Here is an 11234-nt window from a genome sequence, read left to right as displayed (position 1 = left end):
AAGTGAGAGGCTTGTGAAATGGGACGGTCTAGCCTTCAGCGTGCAGACCCTGAATTGGGACACAGCCCAAGACATGTTGAGGAGGTAATTTAGACATTTAAATCAGCTGTGATGGATCAAGGACACATCTACAACCTGCAGGACACTGGTCCTCGAGGCCTGGATTTGGACTCCACTGGTCTAGATTAACTATTCCATTCACTTTGATAGCATAGCACCTTAACTTTGCTAGGGAGTTAGAGGAAAGTGGGTGTGACTATCTGCCTCTTATAATCTTCAGTTATAGTTTTATTTCTGCCACAACTGCTACATTAAAGCACATTAGCACCAATTAGGGTTTTATTGAGGCGTGACTGTCACTAATAAGTAAGGATGTACATACGGTATGACTAATACTAAGTCTGAGAACACATGTTTTACATGCTTTACTTAGACCCACACACACACAAATACGGCATATAAATGTCAGTCTGTATTTAATCAAATCGCAGCAAAGTGTGTGTGTGTGTGTGTGTGTGTGTGTGTGTGTGTGTGTGTGTGTGTGTGCGTGCGTAGAATTGGCTTATATGAACAAGACTGTTTTTTTTCTTTTGCATAACACAGTCTTTCAATGCTTTTAACATTAAAATTAATGTTATTCATATGTTATATGAAGGCATGCATATTGACATGAAATATTTGCTATTTCATGCTTTTATTAAATAAATAAATTACCCAGTTTAAATCACTGGTAACTTTTAATGCATTTTTATTTGATTTGATTTTGGCTATGATGGGACATTATGCAAATGAGGTACTATTCCCAAGGAGTTTAAAGGCTATGCAAATTGAGTACATAATATTTCCCTTTATTGAATATTCTTCCTTATTTCCTTTTTTTATATATATTGTCTAGAATGTGCAGTTTTTGCGTGTCAGTTAATAAGAGCTAAAATAAGACCACTTTGCTTCCTCTGAAATTATGTAATAATTGACAGTGCAAATCTCTGAGTTCTGCAGCCATTCAACATTTTCCTTGTGATGTAATAGTCCTGCCATTTAATTTCTGTGCCATTAAAATTCTCTTGGAACCTCTCCCAAGGTTGCCAGGTTATAAGATATTATGCTGAGGATGTCAGTGGCAAGAAAGACCTAGGCTTTGAGCCTTTGAACGTGCCCTTTACTCTTCCCTCTTTCTTCATTCTATTCTTTTCAGGTTTCTTTCTGTTTTGCTCCTTCAAATTTCCTCCCTACCTTATGTCTTCATTTTTCTCATTATTTCATTTGCTTTAACCCCTTCCTTTGCCTCCCGCTGGACTCCTCTCCTGCTCCTCTCATCTCCACTCCTCTGTCCATTGAGCACCTGCTTTTAGAAGCAGTCTCCTGAACCCAAAGCCCATTTTACGGAGAGTAGTTTTTCACTCATGACGCTACGCTTAGAGAAATTAGTAAGTGACTGGCAGAAGACATCCATAAATTGAATTTCTCAAGAGGCACGACAGGGAGACACACACAATCACACATAAGTGCACATACACGGAGACACAAAGTCATATTTTCTATTCAGGAAGAGGGGAAAAAATTGATACACTAATGAGAGAGCAGTCAATTATGGGACGTTCCACTCTGAAGCTTTCTAGCATTTGATAACTGTCTGTAGGTGGGGGCGGAAAGGAGTATGTAGTGTTTCCTATTGTAGTGTTGAAATCTTGACTTTCTTATACATTTGATAATACTGAGTGGTTCCAAATATTGTCACAGCTTTTCATAGCTCATTGCTTCTTTTCATCATTTTGGAAATGATAGAATGGCTTCTTTCACATTTTCTATTTGTGAATAAATGACTCATCATGACAAAAGTCCTACAGTTGCTTTCCCATTACTACACATAGACTGTACACTATGACACAGTATATTTTTTGACCTTCTTGAAACACAGCATTGTAGCCCTCCAGTGCTTTCTTTTGGTCATTTTAGCATCTTAAGTTCTTGTGGTAACTTGTAATGAATAGCACATTTTCAGCCATGCATCTTGCATGCCGTTCCTTTTACATCCTACCTTTACATCCTAAGGCTTGTGATGAATAAGACATGACACTCTGGCAACCACATTTATCAAAGTGCAGTCTACGTGCTGTATGTGCATCTTGTGTCATTTTGTGTAAGTGCAAACAGTTCTGTTTACGTGCATATCAGCTAAGGTGCCAAATGATTTTATTGACATGAGTTTTGTTTGATATTAATGCGAGTTATGTTTGTTTGAGAGTGCTCTGAGGACTTTTTTGGACACTTAGGGTAAATTGCTGAGGGACAAACTGCAGCAGGTGGTCAGGAGATAAGCATTTTCCTTTCCGGGAGTGCATTCTTGGTTTTGTGTGAAATTACATATTGTGTTTGGCAATAGTTCTTGTCTCTTCTGAATATATTCTAGAGTTACATCCTTGGAATATTTGTTTAATAATTTACCTCTGAGCATATTGGCAGATTTCCAACCTACCTCCTCCGGAAGCAGACACATACCTCTAAATGTAATGGGATTTGGAAACATAGCCTGGGAGCCAGCCGTGCACAGGTAGAAGAAAGCTGGTGCTGGTCTTTCCAGTGTGTATTGTAAGACGAGCTCTTTAGGCCCAACAGGGGGATTGTGATAGTGTGCCAACAAGACTGCAGGGGGTTATTGCTGTTGTTCCACATTCTGAATGGTTATAAGAAACAGAGTTCTTCTGTTTGTAGTAATACTGCAAATTAAAGCAAAGAATGACATTGAAATTAGGGAGAAATAAGTATTGCTTATTCTTATCTAGAATTTAGATTAGAAGATCGATTGAGGTATGGTGATGCATTTGCTTTGCTTCCAGCAATTGTTTTGTCTTTGATGGACTTTCTACTAACAGCGGTCTGAATCTTGAACTTTGTGTGAGTATATCTGCATTACATTCATACAGTGATACATATTTTAAAATCATAAAAAATTTATTTTCTTGAAGCTTCTTGGGGAAATAAAAATGTTCCCAGGGAGGCAGACTAAAACAGAATTGTAACTATATATTAACATTGGTTATGTCTGGTCATTGCTTTAGAGTAATAATAAAATAAAATGCTGTACTTTAAATCTATTTAAAACTCTGCTACTGCAAAATCTACATACTCTCTGAGTCTTATTTATCCATCTATAAATCATTTAATATGCAATATGGTAAAAGGAGCATTTATAGTGCTCATTCATATAGATAAATGATCACCTTTGTCTTTTAAATAGTGATTTGCAGATGTTTGGATTCATTTAGCTTTTTCTAGATATCAGATTTTTGCTTTTGTTTGCTGATTGATGATTAACTTTTAATCCAAAGTCAGCTGTCACCTGAAGCATGCCGGTTTTAGTAGAAATACAGGTGCATTTCAATTATTGCTCTTAAAAATGTATTTTTGCATCAAAAGAGTAAATTATAAAGTGACACCTAATAAACTAATCGGATATAGTGTTGAACTTTAATTGCAAAAACCACTCAGTTGGTGGCTTGAAAAGAGAAGCAGAGAAACAAACCTCCCGCTGGCTTTCATGGCCGAGCAACATACATACATCCACCCATAGCTTCATGCATGGTGCCACTCATTCTGCCAAACTGTCAGGATAGCTGGATTTCCTTTGCATTTATAAGCTATCCACAGGACACAAAGTGCTGCCAGCCAGCTGCAGTCTGCTCTGTTTCCCATCTTCTCTTCCTTTTCTGTCTCCCTCTCTGTCTTTCTCTCTCTCTCTGTGTTTCTCCCTGGAAAAAAACAAAAAAACAAAAAAACACCAGGCAGGTGTGGCAGGAAAAGAGACAGATGGCAAGGATGACAGGAGAAACTTTTTGGAAGGAGGAGATGAAAATCAAAAGATGTGAAGAACAGGATGAATCCAGCAAACGTGCACACACATACCCTCATACATACTGTTTACTTTCTACTGTTTTATATGCTTTGTGTCAGGGACATAAACTACAATTATGTCGATGTATACACACACATACACACACACACACCCAGTGCACACGCCTTGTATAATAAGTCTCTTTGATGCTTTGGCCTTGAAGCTGATAGGCATGCTGGAGAGTGTGACAGCTTATATCATCACGATGATGGAGATGTCATTGAGCGGTTGTGTTTTATGAGTGACCCGTGTGCTGTTGGACTGCCTGTGCTCTGTAGATTTACACTCCTATACTGTATGCTGTGCAACTATTATACACAAAGCACGGAGGCAGATTTAAACATGTAGAAGACATGCATGTAGAGTACATGTAAACCTGTCATATATCAGTGAAGTTTTGTAAAAGATAAAGAATGTTCAAAAAATACACACAGGTATATAGTTTTGTCCTAGCCTTGTCCCCTCTTCAGTCAAGGCCCAGTGAAACCTCTGGACGGGCCATTGACTCCTGTACCTCATAAACGTACAGTATAGAGTAAAATCTGTATGTCCTCTAGCCTACTGCAGTCTTAGCACCAGCATTAAGTCTAATGGGCCTTGCGGATAAGCTCTAAAACAAGACAAGTGATGAAGGTTCATGGTTTTAAAAAAGGGGACAATAACCATTCACTGGCCAGGTGTGTTGTTGCTCATCAAGGATAATGTCACTGTCTTCTTTTCATGGTGTGTTTTAAATCGTGAGATTGCAGGGAGAGCATAATAGGATTCTTTCAATCTCCCACTTCTTTCATTTCACTATTAAAACAAGCTTTTATGCATCCCTTTGTTTCTGTTCCTTCTCAAAAATAGTTACAGCATTTTTTCCACTTCCAACTATCTGTAATTGTCAGCAGAAAATTGCCATTTTTTTATGTAACAATGTTTTACTTTCTTTTCTTTTGTTTGTTTCTTGTATGGGTTCCAGGTTATTTTCTGCAAACACTGTTTCCACCAACCCAGCGTTCGTTTCAAGGCTGCATGCAAGCAGTCTTAGTTGATGACCAACCTGCTGATCTACATGCTGTGGAGAAAGGCACTGTGGGAGCTTTTGAGAATGTCAGCCTGGACATGTGTGCAATCATAGACAGGTAAGAGTGGGTCAGGCATGGGCAGAGGACAAAAGCAATGATTGATATAAATCAACTGGTTTTAAATAGGAAGAATCATATACTAGACAAGAGCGCCATGTGGAGTCTTTGAATTTCGATCCAGAGACTTATAGCACAAACATCCACTTGTCTGTTTGAATCAACAAGTATGTGAGCGTATTGCTGTCTCCTATCTGCTTGTCAGATATAGTTGATGGGGAAAATTACAGTGCAAGGAGGTGTGTATTTTATCAGTGGAAAACATTGAACAATCTTAATCAAACATCAAAAATGAGCCATGCAGTTCGGTTTTATTGCCAAGGATACCAGACATGGAAATTCTGCACAGCACCTCCCAATGTTGGCTCACTGTAAGCATTCATTAAACTTGTTGACATTTCAATTTATTTTCTTGTCATGGACTAGACAAACACATTGGAATGGATTTGCCATACATGCAGTCACCCATGCAACATTTGCCTGCATTGATGCCTGTGTGCAAAACCATTTAAACTTTGAGGACACGTTTAATCCCGGTGGTGTTAGTCACGTATTATTTAGTGATTTGTCTTCAGGTGAGGTTTGTCAATGACCTTCATCGATATCCTTGGTGAGTGAAGAAGACACCAAGTACCCGTACTTGATTGTGATCAATTTAGGTTCGCCACAAGTGGTCTGACTGGCTGGGAATCTTGAGTTCAGACGACTGCTTGGGCACACACTTACACAGGCAGACTCATCAGAAAATCTTGTTTAAGTCAGTGTTGTCATTGGCATTTGCATTTTCAGATAATGTTTCTATTAAAGTGTTTGTGGCAGTTTAGGCCACCTAGTTTATAACTCTAGTCAAAAAATCCTTTTTGTGCCCTACTCTCCTCCAATAATGAATGAAACGTATTGTATTTGTTCATATTGTGTTTATTCTTACAGTGTACCTGGAGGGGGTCAGGAGGAGGGGCAGAGTATGTCACAGTATGTGTCATACCTAATATGAATGATAATAATAATTTTGATTTGAAATGTCATCCAGTAAAATGCTTACAAAGTCAAAATGTGCATTTTGACTCTGTTTGACTCTGTTTTGCATTGTGCTGTGCAATCAAATGCCCAATTTAGAGGTGCTAATTGACTGAGTCAGCCAGAAGACTGCGTTATTATGATGTTTTAATTTGATCAAATGTTACTCACCATTGTTACAATTTCACTTCAACAGAATACTGATGCTGTTTATTTTGTGCAATTCTGTGCAACTGCCTCTATGTGACGTACACTATACTGTACGGAGGAAACGATCACAAAGATGAGTGACCGAGAGTGTTACAGACCACTGGAAGTTGGCTTCCTGCTGCTGCATATTGAAAATGCAATAGCAGATGTGCTGACAGTTCTCCAGAAAACTTCTGCCTTCACAGGTGGAGGAAAAAAAAACTGTCCATGGCCAAAAAACTTTATTTTGGACATGAACTAACACAGAAGTTTCCAAATTTAATGAAACTATCCTACTCTCTGTGCTCCCAGTATTGCCCAAGTCTATTACTTCAAATGTTTCGTATAAGCCCTGCAGTACTTGAGGTGGGCCTTGTTCTGCCATGGAAGATGAATGGGTGCACTGTTACCATCTAACTAATCAGAATGTCTTTGAAGGCAGTTCAATAGCCCTGTCTGACCTCCCTTTGATCAATGCCGTTCCACTGTGAGATTGTGTTTAGGGTGAGATAGTGGAAGAAACAGAAACTACACACAACCTAACAGACACACTCTCAGGTGGACACATAGCTATGCCCATGCAAATTCCCACAATGTCACTGTTGTTCTGTAATACTGCCGAGGCAATGAGTGCAGAGGCACATAAAACCACACACGCTCATAAATTTGCCGAAATGTCTTTTTTTTTTTCAGGAAAAAAAAAGCCGCATATATAGTTAGTATACTTGAGTGATCACAGCTTGCTGAGCATAATGTCTTTTGTGATTGTCAATTGCAACCCTCTGTGAAAGGCCCTTTATCTGAACCTTGTTACACTGTAAAAACAAACTTTTAAAAATATACTCAATGAAATTGATGTAACAATTAACCCTAACCCTAATTAGTACACAATTTGTTAGGTGCGATCTACTCTATATTTGTACTCAAGCACAACACAAATAGGTCAAATCTACCTAACCTTTGTCGGTATGTTACACCACTACAAACCTTTTTAAAAAATGACTAACATTACCTCTGGATTGGAAACGCCTAGATTAAGTAGGAACATTAGGGAAATGTCTTGAAAATTAACAGAACAATGTTGCATTATCCATAACAAGAAGCATGCTGCAAAGATGTAACTGGAATTGAATCATGGATTTATTTATTTATTTCTTTTTGGAGCCTTGCAGAAAAGATTAGCGCTAATGCTAGTGCTTTCATCATCAACATACCCTCTGCACCACTGATGAATAGACTTGTAGTCAAGACAAGACCAAGACCAAGACAGACTGAGTCAAGACAAAGACAAAGTCGAGACCGAGACAAAAAAGCCAGATGCTGCTTCGTTTGCACTCGCACAGCCCTCCTCACCACTGTCTACTGTCTCACTCACTTGCTGAGAGGACAGACGCACGCTGCACTTGACTGTCGCGTCTCTCCCTCTGTTTTTCACATAATGATATTATCCTATATCCTCACATGTGACTGGCCACAATATGGAGGGATTGGAGCATAGCTGAGCCACTGTGTGAGAGCTGAGCAGTGAAAGGAAATTAACTGTGCATGGGGCTGCACGGCGTCAAAGCGTTAGCACAGTAAGCTCGTTAACTTGAAGTTAACTCTACTTGGACAAACTGCCCGAAATGCGCTGACAGAAACATTTCAGGGAATTTGAGTCATTCTGCACTCCAGATGCGTTACTTGCATTAAAAATGTGCTGTGCAATCTAGTGTCACACTAGAAAGTTTGTTTTTCACAGCTTTTAGACTGCCACAGGGTCGATTTTGTACATAGCCAAATGCTTGTCTTATTTTGTAGCCTAGCAGACAGGCAGGATTTTTATTTATTTTATTTATTTCATTTTTTTACAGCACATGCTGTCCCCTTCGTTTTCCAAGTACACTGAGTCCAAATGTACAAAGAAATCCAAAGATGGCCACAATTATAACCCCCTCTGCTGTCAGTGAAGCTATCCTATGTTATGTGAACAAGGCCAAAGTAGTATGTCACTTTCATCAGTATTGTGTGCACAACAGCAGTAATCATCATGTCTAGCTCCAGAGGTGGAATATTTGTGCTGCTTAACTGCCCGACTGCCAGTGAGGCTGGAGAAGGACTCAGAATTTTAAAGGACCCCTGCAGCTTTTACGAGTCAGTGTTTGTTTGTCCTCCAGCTCGCTTTCCTGCTAACACCATTTTATTACATTCAAGTAAGCAGACTTAAAAATTCTAATCGCATAACTCATACGTGACTGTGTGTGTGGAAAACCCCGCTTTAAGCCTCCCGTGCCTCGGGATCCATCCCCACAGGCCTGCAGGCAGATCAAACCACAGAACTTTGATGTGCTCGGGATTTGGGTTGGTATTCAAATTTTAACAAGAAAAACTGTGATGTCTTAACTGCTGTGTGCTCAGTGCTGTGTTCACACTCTGTTTACTTCCATCTCTGCATGAATATAGAGACTAAATTTTAACAATAACAATATGCTTTATGTTAAGAAACCTAAGATGGAACACTGAGATTCAGCATCATTAGCAGGTCTGTCGCCTCGTGCACTCAATAATCAATGATGTTTCATTTTAGTATAGGCAGACACACACTTCAGTAGTCACTGACAGTCTCACTTTATTTAGTCGCACATGGTCCGATTAAAACTGAGTTATTCCTGATTGTTTACAGTTAGCCAAGGTCACCAGTAGATCCTGCATTTTCTTTCACTGACTGGGTGTCTTGGCACAAGTATTGCTGTGGGGGTGGGGAGGTATCAAGTGAAGGCATTACTTTCTTTCTTTTGTTCTTGTGAACACCTTGAATAGAAATGTTGACAGATTCATTGAACCTATCAAGCTAATAGCGACATCATTGGTTATGAAAAGAGTCCAAACAGGGAGAAAATATGTGGAAATTCAAAGAACGAAGGTTCTTTGCCGAGTTCTATTTTAAATTATTAGAAATTATCATCATGCTGACTGATATGTTGGAATGGTTTAGATCTTATCACTGGTTTTGTCCTTTTGAATCAGCTTTTTTACAGCATAAATATTTAGTATCCTTTGCCTGCAAAGGTATGTGTGGTAGTTTTCAAGGGCCTCGGGTCAGTGAAATCATAAAACTTACATTAATCTCAACTCATAGAATCACATTCTTTTATTATTATATTGTAAGACTTCTGTCTCAGATGAATAGGGATGCCACTCTGTCAGTCCTGTATTTCTTTAGATAGTAGCTACCTATAGTAATGGACTTCTAAAGAAAATCTCAATGTGGTCACAGTTCATGTAACCTACAAGTAATCACCTTTTAATGTATTTCCTTTCCTTTGCAACAAGTTAGATATATTGCACCTTAACATTGTTTATCACAAAATTTAGATCATCTGTTATAAAAAAAGTTTTTAATCAGATGTCTATATGGGCATACGCAAGTTTGTCACATTAAATTGTTAATTCGTCATATTACCATAGCCCAGAATATTCTGTTGTTCTATGAAAAGGAGCAAATTGCCAAAACAAAAAGCAAAGAAATTTTTTTGTTTGTTTGTTTGTTTTAAGAAAATAATCCACTCCTCTCTTCACAACCTAGCACCATATGACTCTGTAAGAGATCTGTTTCCAAGTCAGAGACTCTAGTGTATTTGTCCCATTGCTCAGCTGCGCATTAGAACAACTTCTTTTTTTCTTCTTTTATAGTTAAGTTCAATTAAAGCTGGGAACAGAACTAAGAATCAGAATGGGATATCTTTTGTTTTGGAGAACAAAAATACTCTGGTGAGTTTGGGTCATTTTGAGAAAAGATTTGATAAATGGTCTGGCACTTACATGGCGCTTTTCTACTCAGTTGAGCACTCAAAGCGCTTTCTGGCTCAAGCCCCGTTCAGCTAATCACAGAACGGTTCATACAGTGGTTTTATCGATAGCACACACTTTCTAACATTCACACGCTGACTCATGGTACAAAAATGTTTGTAGTTAGAAAAGCTTTTGTTGAAGCTTTTATTGTTTTCTGATCAATAAGTTTTTTACCGTGATAAATTGCATTAAGTAACAAAATGTGCTGTTGGATGGGTGCTATCATTAAAAAGTATCTATAAAAATCGATGTGCTTTCCTTTCAAAATAAGAACTCTTCTGAGTGACAGATATTGATCATTGAATGGTAGTGTATTTATTTATAAAGCAAGTTTTTAAAGCAACAAGTGTTGAAAACATTTCCTGTAAAAGTGCTATTGCTGTCCTCCTCTCTCTAGATGTATGCCCAATCATTGTGAACATGGTGGTCGGTGTAAACAGACCTGGGACAGCTTCAGCTGTACTTGTGATGGAACTGGATACACTGGAGCAACATGTCATACATGTAAGTGTGTGTGTGTGTGTGTGTGTGTGTGTGTGTGTGTGTGTGTGTGTGTGTGTGTGTGTACAGTTGTTTGTTCTATGCATTTTTTGTTTCTTTGTGTTCCCGTCCGTGGAACAACACTTTAGGCCGCTCTGCTCTGCCTGTGTGTGTGCGTCTGTGTGCGTCTGTGTGTTTGGTTTAGCCTTCCTCCATTCGAATTTGAGTGATTAAGCTGTTTGTTGGGTTTTTTTCAGCTCAAAGCCACAATTCTCATTAGAGAGACAGATGAACTTTTGAAGTATTCATGGGAATCAGGCTTTTCTGACGACACTGTGTGTTTTGTTCCGACAGAGAAAAAGGAATACGACCCAAAAAGCCCCACAACACAAAGAGAACAGAGTCGGAGAGAGCAAAGCGGGATTTTTTTTTTAAATGCTTAACAATTTGAGAATGCCATCCCTCCTCCCATAAGCCTCAAAGACTGTTCTCTTTTAAGAGAAGGCAGATAAGTAAAGTTCTGGAAATAAATCTAAAAGAGCAGATTTAATATAATGGAAGTGTGAGAAAGCCAGAGGAATAAAGTGAGTGAAAAAGACATTTTTCAAATTTAGGCACTGCGGAGTTGGTCTAAGTAGGTAATAATGAATAGATCATAAAAAATACAGAAACAGATGAAGCAAGATGCACATCGAGAA

General features: G+C 38.7%; 1 protein-coding gene across 2 annotated transcripts in view; it reads left to right on the top strand.

Annotated features, from left to right (window-relative positions):
• Positions 1-11234, top strand: part of cntnap2a (contactin associated protein 2a) — a 385507-nt gene that overhangs the window by 234670 nt on the left and 139603 nt on the right. For both annotated transcript variants that reach the window (XM_005912066.2, XM_005912065.2), the window contains exons 11-12: positions 4857-5019; positions 10454-10560. In XM_005912066.2, the coding sequence (XP_005912128.1) occupies positions 4857-5019; positions 10454-10560 (270 nt within the window). The remainder of the gene's footprint in view (positions 1-4856; positions 5020-10453; positions 10561-11234) is intronic.

The sequence above is a fragment of the Haplochromis burtoni genome, unplaced genomic scaffold (assembly GCF_018398535.1).
Source record: "Haplochromis burtoni strain Fernald_Lab_line unplaced genomic scaffold, NCSU_Asbu1 Contig_1, whole genome shotgun sequence".
Taxonomy (NCBI): Eukaryota; Metazoa; Chordata; class Actinopteri; order Cichliformes; family Cichlidae; genus Haplochromis; species Haplochromis burtoni.
The sequence above is the reverse complement of the archived record's forward strand: the minus strand, read 5'-3'. Positions and strand labels throughout refer to the sequence as shown.